Source organism: Nyctereutes procyonoides, unplaced genomic scaffold (genome assembly GCF_905146905.1).
Source record: "Nyctereutes procyonoides isolate TBG_1078 unplaced genomic scaffold, NYPRO_anot_genome, whole genome shotgun sequence".
NCBI classification, from domain to species: domain Eukaryota; kingdom Metazoa; phylum Chordata; class Mammalia; order Carnivora; family Canidae; genus Nyctereutes; species Nyctereutes procyonoides.
The window spans coordinates 60,302,768-60,323,505 of NW_026575140.1; the positions used below are offsets into that span (position 1 = coordinate 60,302,768).

At 46.4% G+C, this 20,738-nt stretch overlaps 1 protein-coding gene across 1 annotated transcript in view; it reads right to left on the minus strand.

Moving 5' to 3' along the window:
- Positions 1-10,090: 10,090 nt before the first annotated feature.
- The window catches only part of TMEM123 (transmembrane protein 123), a 60,042-nt gene continuing 49,394 nt past the window's right edge, over positions 10,091-20,738 (minus strand). The window contains exons 3-5 of the mRNA XM_055304758.1: positions 15,502-15,756; positions 14,218-14,371; positions 10,091-12,099 (exon numbers count right to left, since the gene is read on the minus strand). Of these exons, the coding sequence (XP_055160733.1) occupies positions 12,075-12,099; positions 14,218-14,371; positions 15,502-15,756 (434 nt within the window). The 3' untranslated portion in view covers positions 10,091-12,074. The remainder of the gene's footprint in view (positions 12,100-14,217; positions 14,372-15,501; positions 15,757-20,738) is intronic.

A 20,738-nucleotide genomic window follows, 5' to 3' on the forward strand; every position in this document is an offset into this window, starting at 1 on the left:
AAGTGCAGTATCTGTCCATTATAAGCTCTCAGATGTTAGCTGCTAAATAAAAAATGGAATTCATGAAACAAATTACTGAGAAGTGTTCTTGAATAATGTGATTTATGAAATTGTTTTAGATGACACGATACCTGTCTAGTTGCTTTGTGCGTTGTAATTAAAATCCATTTTAAAAATTAGGTAAATCTGCATTGGGATTTAAAAAAAAGAGTGCAGTGGTGTTTATGCATTGATGTTGGTGGGAAGAGAAGGTGGGATACGGCTAACTGGTCAGTGTCTCCTTGGGCCCGAGCATCCCTGCCTTTACCACATCTGGGTCCATGGCAGACTTCTGAGGCCCAGTAGAAAGAGCAAATAGTACAAACTCCATGTGTCTTCATATCCTGAAACTCCTTTAGGTCCCATTATATAGAGAAGACATCGGGAAGAGTGGAGATTTCTGCATTGTCCAGGCTGTTTCCAGCACGACCTTGTGTTGGTGGAAGGTATTTCCCTGCCGTTAGAGACGGAATTCAGAGAGGGTGTTAAATCATCTTAGGAACTGTTTTCTTTTTGATTGATAGCTACTATATATTGAGGATCCACTGTGGTTATGAGCCACACTGTGCCCCCAGATCTGTGTGTTGAGGTCCTGATCTCCTGAGTACCTCAGAGTGTGACTGTATTTCTAGATAGGGCCTTTGAAGAGGCAATTAAAGCAAAAGGAGGTTCTCTAAGTCCAAATGTAAGAGGACTGGTGTCTCTCTAAGGAGAGATGAGCTCATAGACACACCCAGAGGGAGGACCTGTGAAGATGCCAGAGGGAGATGGGCATCAGGCTGCAGTGAGAAGCCTCAGAAGAAACCGTATGCCCCAGCATCTTCATCTCAGCGCTTAACTTCCAGCCACCAGAAATAGAAAATAAATTGCTGCTTAAGTCAGCCTGTGCTTTGTTATGGCAGCCCCAACAGCCCCCAGGTGCTAGCTGCTTGAAGCACATTACCCTGATCCTTTCAACGATGACGAAGTAACATGAGAACTTGGATCTACCCAACTCCTTAGCTGGTTGGACACGCTGTTCCAGTAAGCTGTATTAATATTTCTAAAAATCGCATGGGCTGTCATCCAGCTTAAGAACAATAATTATCTTAATTTTGCTTATTTGAAAGTTAACCTTATTAGGCTTTGTTCAGCCTAGTCAGTTTTCATAATGTGTAAGAATTTCTGTGTTTTTTACATTCTGTGAAAATATTGCATGGAATCTTAAGTATGGCAATGTAATTAACATTTTATCCCCTTGCTGAGTCCTGCCTGCCTAGATCAGAGATTAGGGTTTCAGTCTCTTGTTCTTTTTGCTCTAATAATGAGAATCAGTTGCAAGAGGTATTTGTGGTGTTGAACCAACGGGCGAATGTCAGATGCACTGTTAGGTGTATTTATTGTGTTGTTTAATCCTTAAGACCCTAGGATTGGTGTCACTCGTGTTTTGTAAATATGCAGATTTAGGCTGAGTGACGGGGATGTAGGTTGCTGGAGATCTAGGTGGCGGTCTAGGAGTAATATGGTTGGACCTCAGACAACATGGAGTTGAACAGTGTGGGGTCACTATACTTGGATTTTTAAACTAAATATATGGGGAAATTTGAGTTTTGTGACAATTTGAAAAAACAAACTGTGTAGTCTAGAAATACCAAAAAATAAATTAAGAAAAAGGTATTTTAGTGATACGGGGTATAGTAGTAGATATGTAAAATGATGTGTTAAGTGATATCAGTGAGATTTCTGGTTGGCAGTTGGCTATTAGTAAAGTTATGGGGGAGTTGGGAGTTAGGGGCAGACTTCAGACCCTAGGGAGGGGGTGATTCCCTGGTTAGCCGTTTGGTTCAGATGTAGGGGAGTCCAGAATACTTACCTTTTGAAAATTTTAATCTCTTGCTAAACTACACTTTTGGGGTTTTAATGTATGTTTGAAAATAATATATGGCTCTATTTCTTGATCTTAATATAAATGGGATTGTGAGGCTCTTGTGTCTGCCCTGGCAGTTTCCCACGTTCTCCGTGGAGACCACGTCCAGGGCTGAACAGAGCCTTCCTGTGTCAGCAGCTCAGGCCCTTCCCTTGTCAACCACCATCCCAGAAGTCAAGGACAGCTAGCTGCTGGTAGCCTTGAAGACAGATCTAAAGTTTTTTCTAGAAGTGTAATATGTCAGACAGTACCCTTATTCTCCATGAAATAAAGCTAATGCATAGTAGCAGCTCTTCAACATTTACAGTCCTAAATATTGAGGACCTCAAGAGCTTCTGTTCATGTGGGTTGCATCTGCTGATACTTAACCATGTTAGAGATTACAGCAAATTTTTAAAATATTAATTCAGTTAAAAATGAAATATTCCGTTAAAGCAGTGCACAGTGCATGTTTTTTTATTTTTCAATTTTTAAAAAAGATTTTATTTATTCATCAGAGACAGGCAGAGGGAGAAGCAGGCTCCATGTAGGAAGCCCGATGTGGGACTCGATCCCAGGGCCCCCCTGGATCACACCCTGAACCAAAGGCACTCAACCGCTGAGCCACCCAGGCGTCCCTGCGCAGTGCATGTTAATATAGCACTTCTCATGGAACAAGTCAATGCTTTAGAAGAATGGCATCGATTTACATTTTAGCAAAGCTCTTTGATGTCTGGCTTAATAGAAAACAGCTGGATTCTTAGATCAGCTACTGCAGCTAATCTTTTTTAATATGTTGGCTTTGGTTACAGTACATGAAGAAAATTCAGCCTCTGGAGTATGTATTTAGAAAAGGAAGGAGAATTTTTCAGGTAATTGTGGATATTCTTTTTGGCATTACATGGAAACTTGACAAATGGTAGTTTCTGAAAGGTAGTTGGAATGTGGAATCTAAAATCATGCCAGTGGTCTTAAAATTTTAAGTTTAAATTCTAAAAATTTATACATTTTTAAAGAGCTATTTTAGGTTCTCAGCGAAATGGAAAGTACAGAGTTCCTGGGGTGCCTGGGTGGCTCAGTTAAGCATCCAACTCTTGATTTTCAGCTCAGCTTACGGTCTCAGGGTTGTGAGAGTGTAATACACAGAAGAGTTTCACTGCCTTAAAATTCTGTCCCTCCCCTTCATCCCTTCCTCCCCACTAGCCCCTGGGATCCTTTAACTGTTCAGTGATCTTTTTATTTTCTCTTTCATAGTTGACCCTTTCAATGACATAAGGGTTAGGGGCACCAGTCCCCCAACACAGGCAAAAATCTGTATAATTATTGACTCCCCCAAAACTTTACTAATGGTCCACTATCGACTGGAGCCTTACTCATAAACAGTACATATTTTGTATGTTATGTGTATTATGTGTTAAATTCTTAAGGCATATGAGGGCAAAGAAAGTGTTATTTAAAAACCATAAGGAAAATACATTTCCACTACTGTACTGATACTGTACATTTATATAATCATTGAAAACATCCACATTCTAAGTGGTGAACCTTGCACTTTGTGGTTTTTTTTTTTTTTAAGATTGATTGATTATTGATTTATGATAGAGAGAGAGAGGCAGAGACACAGGAGGAGGGAAAAGCAGGCTCCATGCTGGGAGCCCGATGTGGGACCCAATCCCGGGACTCCAGGATCGCGCCCTGGGCCAAAGGCAGGTACCAAACCGCTGAGCCACCCAGAGATCCCTGAACCTTGCACTTTGAATGGATCTTTAACCCACGTATGGGCACGACCCCTTAAGCATTAGTCATTTGTAAAACACTCGTTTACTGAGTTGTGCAGATGTCTCATGTTGGCACATTTCATGACTCATTGTCAAAAAGTCACAGCTAGGGCAGCCCCGGTGGCCCAGCAATTTAGCGCCGCCTTCAGCCCGGGGTGTGATCCTGGAGACCCAGGATCGAGTCTCACGTCAGGCTCCCTGCACGGGGCCTGCTTCTCCCTCTGTCTGTGTCTTTGCACCTCTCTCTGCCTCTCATGAATAAATAAAATAAAATCTTAAAAAAGTCACATCTATGAATGTCCACATTAGTATCATCAGGGCAAATTTAAGGATTGGGACGTTCTCAAGCTCACAGAATACAGCTTCTATAGGATTTTAATTTTTGCTTAGAAATTTGATTTTTACCATCAACTACGAACACTGTTCGTTTTCATCTCACTCGGAGAAAATGCCACTTATAGCTGCCAGTGTTTTTTTTTCTTTTTTTCCCCAAAGTAAATATGCTTTGTTGGGAAAAAGGCAGCTCGTCAGCAATGCAGTTGGGTCTGTAGCAGAAGTACCTGGATGTGCTTCCCATCTCGTCCCATAGGATGAAAGCGACGGCTGCTCGGGGGCCAGGTTTAAGTGACCGCATCTCCACTCCAACGTGCTGGAGGGCAGGGCGGCTGTGGCTGCTGGCCCCGTGAGCCCAGCACACGGACGCAGGCCGTGTTGTCCACAGTGACTGCGCTCCTGTGTTTGCACACCTGTGAGAGTGGCAGACAACCCATGTGAGTGGTTAGGACCCCCAGAGTGTCCAGGACCCTCGGAGCTCCACCGTCCTATGTAAGAACCACTGGTGACTAGTAACAGTTCAGGAAGAACTGGACAGGGGAGGAGGACACGTATTCTCCTCGGAGTTTCTTCCATTGCAGACTTCTCATCTCTCCAGCACTTACGGTCCCGGTGCTTTTGGGAGGTAGATGGGTTGGTGTGAGATTCGTTAAGCCACGTCTTGCCCCTGGTGTTCCCGTGGGATCGGTGTGCCTGCAGTCTGCTCTGCTCTGTGATTGCGGCCTCCTTGGGGCTCAGTCACCAAGGAGGAGGTTTCCTTCTGGGGTTTGGTGTTCGGACTTCCACGTCTGTCATTGTCAGACATCTTCATCAGTAGTAAAGGTGATGTTTTCATCTGTGTGTGGTGACTGCTTTCATCCCTTACTGGTCCTGAACTTGGGTAACATGGGTGTTATTTATTGGGCCCCACAAACCCACCATGGATCACGCTGTCTAGTTGGTGTGCTGGGATGTGTGTGATTAGCTTAGAGATGGGAAAACCATGACAACAGCTGATCTGTATGCTAGATCCTGTGGTCTCTCTGTGATAACGGTGTCCAGACAGGTCTCCAGCTGCGAATCCTTGGAGCTTTGAGTCCTCTGCAGCGGTGGCAATAAAGGGCAGTGGGCAGCATCTCCTAAGCCACATGGTGGTGCTGCTCCACATGTTCAGTGAGAGCCCGGGATCCCAGACCCAGGGACTCCCCTCCAAGTCCTAAGGCTTCCAGCAAGCCCTTACAACCTTGCCCCCCTAGCTTTTCTCTGAGAGTCAGTGTCTCCCATCTGTTGGTCACAAGGTGAAGTGGGACCTGACCAGGGACTGCACACAAGCATGTCTGTTCTCTCCGGGGCTGTGCTAATGGCAGGGCCAGGGGTCCGATCCCCAAGTAGCTGCAACGGAGTCTGAGCATGTGTTGCTGTTTTTGCTGTTTTTTAAAGGCCAGGTAGAATTAGGACACGTAGAAGATCCAGGGTAAGTATATAAAGTGAGATGTTGAAATCCTGTTTCTCCCCACCAGGATTTTGAATCTGCCCTGTGGTAATCCCTGCTAATCCACCACGTATTCTGTGCGTGCCAGTGTATCCCACATGCGTGTGCACAGGCCAGGTGCTTTGTCACTTGACTGTAGGCCTTGAAGATCTTATTTCCAAGTCCATAGGTAAATACCCAATGATTTTTCTATAAAACCAGAAATCATAATAGCTATTCCAAAATTATAAGGAAACTAAAGATTCTTCTCTGTCCTAATCTGGTATATAATCTCTGCCACATTCGAGATGGGTCCAGACAGTCTGTGTTTCCACCAGAATCTCTGTCTTTTGAGGAAACTTTTCCATTTTGAGGCTGTTGTGAATATAACTCATACTATAGCAGAATTTGGAGCAATTAGGGTATATTTTACAGACACTAAAGGTGAAAAAGCATGAAGGCAGGTATGGGGATTAATTAGTGAAGGGTTTGGGATGGCATAGGAGGTGCAAAAAAATAATCATTGTCAGAGCAAGCAGAAGTCTTAGAAGGTAAAGCATGATATGGAATACTGAAGCTCTGAGAGGCAGATTTTAATCCAAGCCATAGTAGAAGCTCAGGTTAAGTGCTGTGTGGATTGTTCAAATAATGTAATAAAAGTAAGTAGTCAGTTATTTAAAACTCCTGCTAACATACAGTGTGATAATACTTTCAGGTATGTATGCAATATAGTGATTCAGCGCTTCCCTACATCACCTGGTGCTCATCTTGACAGGTGTGCTCCTTCATCCCCATCTCGTTTCCCCCATCCCCACCTACACCTCCCCTCTGGTGACTTCAGTGTGTTCTCTGTAGTTCAGATTCTGTTCTTGGTTTGTCTTTTTTTTCTTCTCTTTGCTCATTTATTTTGTTTCCTAAATGAGTGAAATCATGGTGTTTGTCTTTCTCTGACTTATTTCACTTAGGATAGTATTCTATAGCTCCAGCTCCACCCATGTTGTTGCAAATGGCAAGATTTCATTTTTAATGCTGAGTAATATCCCATTGTATATACACCACCTCTTCTTTACCCATTCATATATCAGTGGATACTTGGGCTGCTTCCATATCTTGGCTATTGTGGATATTGCTGCTATAAACATTGGGGTGCAGGTATTCTTTGAATCAGTATTTTTGTATCCTTCAGGTCAAAACCTATTCGTGCAGTTGCTGGATTATGGGATAGTTCTACTTATTTTTTTAAAAAGATTTATTTATTTATGAGTGTGTGTGAGCAGGGCAAGGGGTAGTGGGAGAGGGAGAGAAATCTTCAAGTACACTGACTGCTTGAGCATGGAGCCCACAGCCCAACGTGAGACTTGATCTCATGACTCTGAGATCATGATCTGAGTTGGACACTTAACCGACAGCTACCCAGGTGCCTGGAGTAGCTCTGTTTTTAACTTTCTGAGGAATCCCAGAGTGGCTGCACCAGTTCACATTCCCACCAACAGTGCCAGAGGGTTCCCCCTTCTCCACATCCTCTCCAACATTTGTGGTTTCTTATGGTGTTAATTTCAGCCATTCTTACTGGTGTGAGGTAGGATCTCATGGTGGTTTTGATTTGTATTTCCTTGATGATGAGTGATGTCTGCAAATATCTTCTCCCATTCTGTAGGTTGCCTTTTAGTTTTGTTGACTGTTTGCTGTGCAGAAACTTTTTATCTTGATGAAGTCCCAACAGTTCATTTTTTGCCTTTGTTTCTCTTGTCTCTGGAGATGTGACTAGTAAGAAGTTGCTGCGGCCAAGGTCAAAGAGGTTGTTACCTGTGTTCTTCTCTAGGATTTTGATGGATTCCTGTCTTACATTTAGATCTTTCATTCATTTTGAGTTTACCTTTGTGTCTGGTGTAAGAGAGTGGTCCAGTTTCATTCTTCTGCATGTGGCTGTCCAATTTTCCTTACAGCACGTATTGGATAGACTGTCCTTTTTTCCACCGGATATTCTTTCCTGCTTTGTTGAAGAGTTGACCATAGAGTTAAGTATCCATTTCTGGGTTCTCTATTCTCTTCCACTGTTCTATGTGTCTACAATTGGGTATTGAAAATTAAATAGGATTAGAGTATGCAGAGTTGGAGAACAGAGATATTGGGAAGTATTTTCCAGAGTGAGAAATATGAAGACAAAAATGCATGAAGCATTTTTGGAAAAAGAAGGTGAATAATGGGAAACAAGTTTGGAAAGGTAGGATGGGCAACAGGGTTTTTTTTTTTGTTTGTTTGTTTGTTTGTTTGTTTTTAAACTGCTTTATTACCTTCACACTATGTACTAAACATCTTTCCATGCAAGTTGGTGAAACTCCCCCGCTGACAGAAAAACTTTCAGACTAAGTCATATGAATTCTCCAATCAGAAAAATGACAGAACATCACAGATTCACAGTAAAGGGTACATAAAGAAAATGCAACTTTGGGAGGCAGGGAGTTTATTATTACTAACCTCAGCATTCAAGGCATAAGGCAAAACTCATCATGATGGTCATGGTGAGGGGGATCCCCTATAAGAATGCGCAAACTGTACCTCAACTGAAGCTCCCTAATTTTCCTCCTTAGCTCTCTCATCTCCTCCATGAACTGTTCCATATCATCGGGCACCAGGTTTAAGAGGACCACAGATTACGGGCTCTGCTAGTATGAACTGTACCATTCCATGAACACAGGCTATCTTTCCATTTATGTCTTCAGTGTCTATCATCAGTATCTTGTGATTTTCAGCAGAGATCTTTCAGTTCTTTGATTAAATTTAATCAAAGTATTAATGTTTTTGATGCTGCCGTAAATAGGATTGTCTATTTTTCAGGAACTTTGTTGTCAGTATATAGAAATACTGCTGCTCTTGGAATGTTGATTTTGTATCTTGCAACTTTCCTGAGTGTATCCATTAGCTCTAAAAGGTTTTGGTGGAGTTGTTAGGATTTTCTGTTTATGAAAACATGTTGTGTGCGAATAAAAAATTTACTTCCTCTGTTCCAGTTCTGATGCTGTTTACCTCGTTAACTGGCTAGGCTTTCTCATGCTGTGTGGAGTGGTACCCTCTGCCTCCCTCCTGCCCCTGCCATCACTGACTCCTGATGACGGCTATAGGCCATTCCTATGTGGACTTTACTGTACAGAAGGACATCCCTTCTGTTCTCATGGTAAAACCTTAAATCAAATACGGGTGTTGAATTTTGTCAAATGCTTTTCTTTCTTCTGAAAGAACCTAAACTTCATGGTTGCAGTCTGCAAGTGTTGTGCATCACACTTATCTGCCTATGTCAAACCATCTCTGCATCCCAGGGATAAATCCCTGGTGAGCATGGTGAGTGATCCTTTGGGCGGAATTCTGGTAGTAGAAAAAATGTTTGAGTTTATATTCATCAGGGACTTTACCTTCTAGTTTTCTGTGGTGTCCTTTTCTGGCTTTGGTGTAGTGTACATTAGTGTAATGCTGGCTTTTAAAAATGGTTTCAGGGGTGGGGGAATGCCCTGGCTGGCTCAGTCAGTAGAGCGTCCGACTCTTGATGTCATGAGTTCAAGCCCCATGTTGGGTGTAGAGGTCACTTTAAAAAAACAAAACAAAACTGGGAGAGTGTTCCTTCCTTTATTTGTTGGAAGAGTTTGGGAAGGATTAGCATTAATTTTCTTTGGTTAAATTTACCAATGAAGTCATCTGGTCCTGAGCTTTTCTTTATGGGGAGATTTTTGACAAGTGATTTAATCTCCTTACTCCTAATTGGTCTGTTGAGATTTTTTTTTTTAAAGATTTTATTTATTTATTCATGAGAGAGACAGAGAGAGAGGCAGAGACCCAGATAGAGGGAGGAGCAGGCTCCATGCCGGGAGCCCACGTGAGACTCGATCCCCTGTCTCCAGAATCACGCCCGGGGCCGAAGGTGGCACTAAACCGCTGAGCGCCCACAGACTGCCCGAGATTTTCTATTCCTTCTGGATTCATTCCTGGTAGGTTGTAGGTTCCTCATGTGTCTCTTTCTTTTAGGGCTTTTCTCAGCTCTGGCCAGATTGTGGTGGTGAGGTTCTTTTCTAGATCAGAACGAGGCAGACCTACAGCTGGTTCCCTGCACAGAGAGCACTGCTGCCTGTGCTTCTGTAGGCGAGCAGAGGTGCTGGTTGGACAACAGCTTGGGCACTGCAGGTAGAGCATCCGTCTGATGTCTTCAGACCGAGAGCTGCTTCTTGCAAGTCTCCTGCTGCTCTGTCATAGGTTCCCAGGGGGCCAGACCATGCTGGGGGGCTGCGGGCTTGGGAGAGAGCCCTCAGCATGTTACTGTGCTGGTCTGTGCTTTGAGGCATTTGTGGCTGATATTTGTATAATTCTACCCAATAGAATAAAGAAGGGGTGTGATGTTCTGAAGGACCCCCAGGTAGGATCATAGAAACACTGATTCAGAAGGTCTAGAGTGGCGCTGATGAATTTCCTCTTCCACCAGGTTTCCCGGTGGTACCGCTGGTCCAGCCAACCACACTTAACTAGTGTCGTGTTACCCCTAAAATATGCCTCTTTATTTGGGGTTTTTCATTTCTCTTGAGTTTGAAGAAATGAAGCAAAACCACACACACAAAACTCTTAGATGAAGAACAAAATTTTATTCTAAAAATAGATCTCAGTGACAATGAAATACCAAAAGCTGGTCATTATAATAAAAGGAAAAAAGAGTTAAAAGAATTTGCTTTAAATTTTTCTCCTTAAAAATACAAAATTCTCACTAGTATATTGTCAACTCTCATTTATCTGAATGGGAATATTCATGTTTTGGATTATCTAAAGTCCTGGATTGGACTAATGTATCTAATGTATCTTCAAGTGAATACATTTCTCAATGCAAACAAAAGCAAGTATTTGCCGAAGTGAACAGGACAAGGGTATGAGTTTATGCCTGTGAAATGTGCACTAGGGGGAGCAGTGGTTGGCCTGGGAAGTGAGCAATGCAGCGCCACACAGAGAAGACAGTCTTCACGCCACAGAAAAGGCATTCAGGGACATGAAGTGGTTTCCTATCTTCCGAGTGCTCAAAATCAGGCCTGCCTACGTTGTTCTAATGGACCTCAAGCCGAGAAGCACAAAGAACACAGGAGATGAAAAAGGTAAAATTGAAACACCCCCCCCCCCCATACACATCATTTTGCAAAGAAATAGAAATGGTGGGGTCCTGACCAGGCAAGTATGTGGTCTGTTACTAACTCCACCCACCCAGGCTTTCTTGGATTCCCTCTACAATACACATCTCAGGCCTGCGGCATCACCTGGTCCTCAGCAGACTAGGCCGTAATGCACAGTGAGCAGAAGTGCTGCTTTTACATAAAAATTCCTAGCATCCTCTGAAACACAAAAGCTGATCACAAGTCACATTTAAATACTTTTCAGTGCAGATGAGGGACATTAGGACATTTTAGTGTATTTCTGGATTAGCAGAAATTTACTAAGATAGAAACACTCTCTCAGATGGTCATACAGTCGGACTAAATACCATTTTTTTTTGCCAAACATGACCGAGTTTTGGCTGTTTGTAACAGGAACTACATTGACTGGCCCTGGGGTCCCTACAACACGGTGCTTTCTCTGCTACCATAATATAGCCACATGCCCGCCCCCAGGAGACGAGTGGCCTGAAGAATAATAAAAGCTTATCTTAAAAAGTTTTAAAAATTTAATCCAAAGTTTTTTTAGTATAAAAATGCTATTTCCCCAAATCTGAGTAAAATCAACAGCGCACAAAAATGCAGCATTTGGTCATGTAGGTGGGAGCCCGAGGGGTCGTGTAGGTAGTGCCGCCCTATGGCCCCTGGACGGACTGGCATGGCCTTAGCTTGTGGGGTGGGTTTGGAAATCACAGGAGGAGCCTACGTTAGGGAAGTTTACAGGACATTAAGCGATTCTAGGAACAGAAAGCTTTACACCTCTTAAAAATATTCACTAAACAGAAAATAACTGTTCCATATGAAATAAAGCAATTTCCAGTAGTGACGCTAGTCTCACAGCAGCGATAACCTAACTAAATCTTTAAAACACTGTTCAGTGCTGCAATTTACTGAAATACACAGAGGAAAAAATACTTAGATTAACTATCATTGACAGTTCAGGCTCTCCCTAGTAGGGCAAAGCCCAGATATCATTTCTAGTTTGATTGGGGCCTGGGGGCAGTGCACCAGGTACAAAGCTTTAAAGTTATGCTTGCGAGCTGGTTAACTCCTATAATTTTTGCTGTGTGGCATTTCTGTTACCATCCTGAGGCCCTTATTTGTATGCTGGGATGGCACAGCGCCCATCAGGGACCACGTCTGCCAATTACTCCCCCGCTGTGACCAGTGCCATATAAGGAAAGGGCAGGCCTTGTCTTACTGTGTATTTTTTAAAAGTGACTATAACCATTGTATTAACTATATGTTCCAAATACTCCTTTAAAAAACCCAAACCAAACCTGTTTTACCTTTAGTAACCAGGAGGAATCTCTACATGTTTATACAGCACATTGTATATTATATGCATGGCCTAATAACTGAAATTAATTGACAGGGCTGTATCAATCTTCTTCCATTGGTCCTTGACTTCCTTAGATGATGGCGTCATGTTCATCACTGTAATATATCAAAAGTTAAAATTACTTTGTTTTGTATTTATGTCAAAACAGTTTGGGTTCTTTTTTTTTGTTTGTTTTTTTAATTTTTATTTATTTATGATAGTCACACAGAGAGAGAGAGAGAGAGGCAGAGACACAGGCAGAGGGAGAAGCAGGCTCCATGCACCGGGAGCCCGACGTGGGATTTGATCCTGGGTCTCCAGGATCGCACCCTGGGCCAAAGGCAGGCGCCAAACCGCTGCACCACCCAGGGATCCCTGGGTTCTTATTTTTAAATAAATAACGTCAGGCCCTAGAATCCACATTGTCATTTCTTTCTGTAAAATCTTAAGTGCCTGGTTTACTATATGGTTAAGGATTCAGGCAGCCTCTGCTTGGCCTCTTAGTGGCTGTGCTAAATCACACACCCACAACTCCTCAAACACAGACTATGTATGAGGTGCTGTGCTGTTGACTCTGCCTGTCTCATCTAATCAGCTCATCTCACAGGGACCAGAAGCTAAGGGGCCAAGGTAGGTCCCGTGCGGAGTCAGCAGCATCCCTGCACCCACAGACCCTCCCCGCCTGCCCCCGCGTAACCTGGTAGTGCTCACCACCAGACATCAAATACTGCCCTGCATAGGAACCTCACAACTTCAAAGCAACTACTGGCTTTCAGATGCAGTAAGAAAAAACGGCCAAATAAACTGCAACACTGTTTTTTCAGCTCACAGACTAAGATACATCCTAACTTCAGATGTGCTAAAATGTGGGGAACAGGAAGAGCCACATGTACTGGGCCTGTGGGGGCCTAGGTCCCCTAGGTCCGCCGCCCTTTGCCGAGGGGTTGCTGCTGGGCCCCTGAAGCCGGGGGAAGGCAGCAGGATGCCACAGGCACACACAGGACAGCATGCTCTGTAGTGAAGGCAAGCTAAAATGAAAACAATGGAACTGCTTCACTATTTCACAGCCTCATTTACATCAATGAAAACTGATTAACTATGAAAATACACTGATCAAACCTCCCTTCTGCTCAACTGGTGAAATTTACCAAAAGCACACTATAAATATTTCTAGAAGCACAGAAGTGTATCAAAAACAAGTTGAGGGGCAGCCCGGGTGGCTCAGCGGTTTAGCGCCGTCTTCAGCCCAGGGTGTGATCCTGGAGACCGGGGACCGAGTCCCACATTGAGCTCCCTGCATGGAGCCTGCTTCTCCCTCTGCCTGTGTCTCTGCCTCTCTCTCTCTCTCTCTCTCTCTCTCTCTCTCTCTCTCTGTCTCCCTCTCATGAATAAATAAAATCTTTTTTTAAAAAAGCAAAAACAAAAACAAAAAAACAAGTTGACTCTAGTCTGTTTCCTTCATGATCTAAAGAATGTTTCTGAATATGCTTTTAGTTTGGCAAAACCTTGATATTCTTTGAAAGTGAGTTTATTAAAGTTTCGCAGTTTAATGAAAAATTTGAGAAATACTTTCATGCTGTGTTCCCTTCTGGAAACTCAATGTGCAGCAACATATCCAAGCCTTAGTGACTTCTGTGGTCAAGGAACCTGTTCTGTTTCAGTTTGTTAAATCAGCTCAAATGCACTTGACATGTCAGGTCCATGTGGGACACACATGTGTGTCCTCTGGACAGGAGTCACCCTACAACACCTCAACAATCAAAAGAATAAACTGGCTCTTGTGCTCCAGTAAGAGTCAAAACCCCCAAAGGCCTCTGAGGACTAAAAGCTAGGGGTGACCCCTGCAAACAGCACAGGACCTACAGGCCTACAAAGGGGCCTTGTTGGATAGATAGGATATTTGATACAATGAGTTATCAGAGAAAATGAGACTGCAGAAGAATTTCTGTAAATCCATGTTCCTACCCAGGATTTACCTCCGTGCTCCCGACAAGTGCCGGAAGTACCAGCTCCACAGCCTCCTGAACAGGTGCTGATTACGGCTGGAGGTACGTGAAAGGGACATGAGTCAGTGCAGCACTTTCACAGGCATGGGCATTGTTTGTATTTGCAGGTAATGTTGGGCACTGAGGATTAATGGGAATGTAATTCATAAACCTGTGGCCCTGTTCTGGCATTTTGTTGTGGTATTTAAGGAAAAACAGAAATAACCAGTGCTGGCCAGCAAAACTCACATGGTTCTGTATCGAATGCCTCTTCTTGAATAATACATTCTGCATCCGATGTAAAGAATCGACAGGACACCCAGTGTCAACACAATACCGCCAAGAAAGCTGCCAGTATCAAATTTTGATCCTGGATTTCCTTTAGAATTAATAGTTGGTGTGACTGGAACAAAAAATATGCTTTAGTTGCTTTTCAACATTATCATAATAAGCTGCCAATCTGAATTTCTAAGAAAGCCAAAAGCCTGCTTTGCACTGGGTGACTGCTGAGCTCTGGGTCCCTTAGCCCATCCAGCACTTCTCTCCTGTGCCCAGGGCTGACCACCCCCAGCACCTGCAGGTCTTCTTTCCCCCCAATCCCAGGGCTGACCGCCCCCCCCAGGACCTACCTGCAGGTCTCCCCACCCCAGGGCTGACCCCTCCAGGACCTGCAGGTCTTCTCCCTGCCCCTAGGGCTGACCCCCCCCCCCCCCCAGGACCTGCAGGTCCTCTCCCCACCCCCAACCCCGGGTCTGATCCCCCTGCCCAGGACCTGCAGGCCCACATCTCAGCCCCCCACCGCCCCCAGGGTTGCCCCTTAGTATCTCAGGGTCTTTCTGCTGCTGGACCCCAACCTTTGACTACAGCCTCCGAGGCCGCAGGATTTGGGGAATTTGTTTCCTTGTTGGTCCTGGGAGAGTTCAGGCCTAACAGTAGGTGTTGGCACCATGGATCCAGTCTGAATGAATGGTTCTAACTGAAATTTCTCCTTTTGAATAAATAGGGGATTCAAACTATTTTGGCTTTATCACATCAACAGCCCTGGAGACATTACAGTTGATTTCAGAACATAAACCATATTAATAAAACAATGGAGAGAAACCTACAAAAACAGAGGAAACTGTGAAGTCTGCTCTTTCTGTTGATATGTGCAGTCACTAGCTGAACTCTTAATATGTTCAAAGTTAATGTTCAGGTTCTGATACCACTGGAAGCAGAAAGGAAGTAAAACCTCCATGAATTGGTGATTGGGGTTTAGAGCCCAGTGGATGAGGCTGCCTAATTCTGGTCTGTGGCGAGGGACCAGGAGTTCCAAGCAGGACACATTTTCAAAGCACATCCCTTACAGTCCTCATGGACCTGATTAAATCAGAAACTCATTTTTCTACAAGAACAAGACCACCAGGATTGATGCCACGGATTGTGTAATATGACACCACTGTCCACATTTCTATTTTTTGCACAACAGGAAAATAGAAATGTGGCATTTGACACCTATTTTCAGTACAGAAACAGGGCAGCTTTGATACGTACTTGTTACTGATAAAGAAAGGGCTGTGGCTGAACTGTTGTGGGTGATGGTCTCCGTGGCCAGCGTTGCCTGGGTTGTGTTCTGGGAACCTGAGCTGGTAGAGATCCTGTTGGCCGAGACCTCAGCTGTTGTGATTCTGGCTGTAGCTGTGGCCGTCTTGGAGACAGGAGATAGTGGCGTGGTCAGTGGTTTCGTGGAGCTGGTGGAGCTGGTGGTGGACTGGCTCGTATAGTTGGAGGTCACAAAGGTGACATTATCTGCAGGAATATCCAAGAAATGTTACCCCTGAACAGTGACTCAGGGAATTAGTACCCACTCTTTGTGGCCTTCCTGGTCAGACAGGTGGAACAGCATGGAAGATCCCGAGCCCACCACCAGCCAGCCCATCGTGGCAGCCAGTATCTCAGACCATGAACGACTGTGTGGGATCCCGCCTGCCTGCCTGTGAAGCTAAGAACTTGGTGAAGATAGGAAATAAGACCCCCGAGGGCAGAGTTCCTTCAGGACAAGAACTGTGTCTTAAACTGATGCTGTCTGAACCTCATACCTATGTCCTGTCCCAAGGATCAGGTGAGTGGAGGATGGGACTGGTGGGTGGAAGGGGGAAGGATTTTAAAAATGCGGTTTCTAGCTACCTTGTTCCCAGCAGCCGTGCCTTAACCCCCCATGTGGGATGTGGGGAGGAGCCCACACTGCTTTGGGAGGTGAAGGCTATCGCTTGATAGGATGCCACATGCTGGTGCCCAGTGTGGCTGCTTGGGAAGAATTTCCCATCATTAGGGGGGACACTTCTACTAAACCTGGTTCTGAAGGCTTCAGAAATCCAACACCTGAACCAGCAACTCGGTTCACACCTGACATGGGGGTCTCATGGAAAGGAGCAGGTACTCATCATGTCACTACTCCCCGAAATGCCAAACAAGAAAGCTGGTTTCTGGGATCCCTGGGTGGCGCAGCGGTTTGGCGCCTGCCTTTGGCCCAGGGCGCGATCCTGGAGACCCGGGATCGAATCCCACGTCGGGCTCCCGGTGCATGGGGCCTGCTTCTCCCTCTGCCTGTGTCTCTGCCTCTCTCTCTCTCTGTGACTATCATAAATAAACAAAAATTTATTAAAAAAAAAAAAGAAAGCTTGTTTCCCATTCAGAAAAAGCCTTGGTGCTAGACATGTGTATACGTGAACTGTGCTGTGGTTCTAACTACGCCTGTTTGCCTCTCACGGGACCTCCCTGGAAGCCCACAGGAGCCCCAGTTGTTGTAGTATGTGCTGTCCACGGACTGAAGTCCTGCTATCATTCGGTCTTTTTTTTTTTTTTTTTTAAGATTTTGTTTATTTAATCACGAGAGACACAGGCAGAGGGAGAAGCAGGCTCCATGCAGGGAGCCCGATGGGGGACCCGAGCATCGGTCTCCAGGATCACGCCCTGGGCTGAAGTCGGCGCTAAACCGCTGAGCCACCCGGGCTGCCCTCATTCGGTCTTTTTACTGGGATTGAATGGATTCCTGCATTTGTCTTGAGGCTCCGAGCTTACTGCAGGCTTCCTGCTCCCATCTGCCACCTGGGGACGCCGTACCTCTGGGTGAAGGAGTGACCCCGCCCGCCTTCCCCTTCCCCAGGGTGTCTCGGCCCCCACAGTGCTGTACCGCACCCGCAATCATTGCATCCTATACCAACATCCCCATCCCGTCTTCTAGTCACTTTGGACTTTTTCTTGGAAGACTTACAATACTTTTTTTTTTTCCAGTTTAACTGTACAGGCTGATTTTAATGGTGCTGCTTATTTGCCTCTCAGCTTTTACCATTCCAACTCCTAGCACATTTTCTCAACTCTGGGTCCCTGCTGTGTGGTCTCACCCACAGAGTCTTATGTAATTTTTAATAAAGGCCAAATGAAAACTTTTGTACTATAGAGACCAATAAATTACAGTTATTCCAAGTAGAGGATACAAACGATAAAAATGAACTACTCTGAATGCTCTCCATGTAGAGATAAGTAATACACTTAGAGTGGAAATATTCCCCTTTGTTTGAAGAAGTCGTGCACGAATGCTATTATAGTGGAATTAAATACAGCAAAGGACCAGTGTTCATGTCACATCTTCAGAACAGAGGGCTTCGCAGAGTAAAACAACAAACATGTCCAGCTTCTGGTGGCAGCCCACTCGTGAGCTTCCTGCCCTTTGTCAGAGACACTGGACGGAGCCACAGGGGTGAGGTAGGGAGCTGGAGTGGGTTCATCCAACTAGGAAAATCCCAGTGTGTTAGAGAAACAAGCAGCTGAACATTTCTATAAATTGACCAAACAGGCAAGTTCTGTATCAAACAGTGTCACGAGGTATAAATGCGTCCACGGCAATCCTGGGAAGTGCCCAAGATCAGTGTCCTTGTCTGGGCCCCGAGGGTTGGATCCCTGGGGGACCAGTGCTGTGCAGGTGCGGGAGGCAGGGCAGGGGTGGTCCACAGGTACAGGTTTCCTAAGTCATGGGGGATGGAACAGGTGGCGAGGGGAAAGGAGTCGATGCCACAGTGCATGAGGGTGGCCGAGGGTAACACTTAAAAGTTGTCATCACGAAGGGAAAATTATGCCGAGGACGGTCCCCGGTGTTTACTGGACTCCTTGTGGTCCTTCACAGTCGATGCAAATGCTGACTCGTGCAAACACCTGACACTGTGCTGTCACCGAGAAGCTCGCAGCCACTGTCAAGGCACAAAGGGTCTGTACCTGGAGAGGGTCTGCAGAGGACAGAGGAGGCTGCCCTCAGGTTGCAGCAGGATGCGGAGCCCCTGGACGTGACAAGAAATGGACACCACCAGTGACGGGGGCCTGACAAGCCGTTCGGAGGGGTCCGACGCTGCATCTGCAGATGGCAGAGGCACGTGTTTCCCGCACCAAGTCTGCAGCCTCAGGACATAGCTCTGCACGGGTGACCAGCAGGGAGCCAATCCCCAACACCAGGGCGCTGGGTGGGCAGGGGGGAAGCTCCTGCTGTAGGAACCCCAGGAATCACTTGGGGGAACCGCATGTGTGCCAACGCCACATGTAGTCCCAGCCTTCCTGCAACTGGCTTTCCTCCCCCAGACCCTCTGCCCGTCAGCTCAGAATCAGCAGGAGTGAGGGGGACAGGGCAGAGCTGGGAAGGAGCCGGGAAGGAGCTGGGAACACCCGTGTCCACACTGCCACCCCGCATCCCCACGGCCACACCTGCACGCCCACAGCGACCCTCCAATCCTGAAGCAGGCCCTGGCTGGCAGAGGGGAGAATCCCCGAGCTTGGGTGACCACAGAGTGTCAGTGTCTGGCATCATTCTGCGCAGCAGACGGACCTACAAGGACTCTTCCAGCAGGTGGACAAGAGGCAGCCCAGCACCTTGGCTGCTAGGAAGGGGCGTGGCCCACACAGCGGTCGGGGCTTAGGTTCTGGGACGAACTGCGTCCTCCAGGCGCATGCTGAAATCCTAATCCACGGTATCCCCAGTACCTTAGGGTGTGATGTTAACTGAGAGATGGATCTTTCCGTAGGAATCAACTTAAAACGAGTCACCAGGAGGGACCTTACAGATAGGGAAATGGGCAGGGGGGCAGAGGAAGGGGGGGAGAGGGGACGGAGGGAGAGGGGATAGGGGACGGGGGCAGGGGGCAGGAGGGCAGGACGTGTTGGGGCCAGCACTGCTAGCCAGTGGGGCCGGGTTCAGGCCACCCGCAGTCACGTACACTCATGTGGCGCCCGGGCGGAGCTGGCTCCTCTGAGCATCTGTCCAAAAACACGCAGAACTCCCATGGATGAAATGAGGCCATGGAAGGGCTTCAATCAGACCCGAGAAATTCTCGGCTGCTGTTGTCGGAGGACACGGTGAGCGGACGGCGGGTGAGGGGTGGCAGGGATGTGTCCACGCACTCGGCTTCCCGCCAGGTGGCGAGTTCAGGGGAAAGGAAGGGGGTACTGATGGCGCCTGAGAGGAGTGCGCTTTGCCAGGGCCATCGGCCCTCGGTCACTGGTTGGCGGTAAGAGCACAATCCTCAGGACAAAGTTTTCAGAAGGGATGAGACTCTACCGTGGTGGGTGCTGGGTGTTGTCTGGGTGAGCCATGCACTGCGCTCCCCTCGGGCGCTCAGCCCCTTCCCTGCGGGTTGCCTCACACACCTCACTGAACCGGACACTCATGCTCCTGCCTCGTCTGGAAAGTGGGAATGATGGGATCCCTGGTGGCGCTGCGGTTTAGGGCCTGTCTTCAGCCCAGGGCGTGATCCTGGAGGCCTGGGATCGATTCCCGGGTCGGGCTCCCCGCAGGGAGCCTGCTTCTCCCTCTGCCTGTGCCTCTGCCTTTCTCTCTCTGTCTCTCTCATGAATAAATAAAATCTTTAAAAAAAGAAAAAAGAAACTGGGAACGCATGGACACGGCTAGCAAACAGAGCCAGGGGGCGGTGTATGCCACACAGAGACCTTCGGTGACTTTTCTTCCCTCCCAGAGCATCAGTTTTCGGAAATGCACTTCCTCTCAGGAGCTGCACCGGGAGGTCCCCAAGGGAAGCTGAGGGGCAGGTGCCGGCAGCTCTCCTGGCCCAAGGTCAGCACGGCGGCATCACTGGGAAGACCAGGCTCTGTGCCCATCGGTTCTTTGGTTCTTTGAGGCGATTTTCCAAAGAAGCGAGGCCTGTTTCCCCGACACCAAGTACAGGCCCTGACCCTGCACAGAGTCCTGCTGCTCGCTACAGGTCTGTGTTAAGTAACTTTCCTGCCCGATAGCCTCGAGCCCCAGAACACCGCTTTCCCCTTTAACCTAAAAATTCCAAGGTTAAAGGTGACAGTTCTTTCATCAGGGCATCAAATACACGCTCAAACTGGAGTTGAAAATACACATGAGGTTTTTTAAATCGCAGTTATCTTTAAATAGGATAGGAGTACCTTTTCATTTCCTATGATAGTTACCAAAAATACTGAGCTATTTAAGCTACGGTCATGAGTTTGTGGTGCCATACGTTACTCTGAGTGTGTGGGATTCCGAACACGCCCCGCAGCCTGAGCAAATGATGAGAAAACCGTGCGTGTGGCCCCCGGAGAACCTCTGTCCTCTGGAACACAGCAAAACCACAGCTCTCTCCCGGCTGTGCTCTTAGAGAGCAGAGGTCTTCCCTCCCTGTGCAACACGGGAGACTGGTTCTTAAAAGTCTGAATTCTCATGACCCGAGGACCAAAAATCCACAGAACTGAAAACTCTAGATTAAAACAGGATCTAAGAGGAA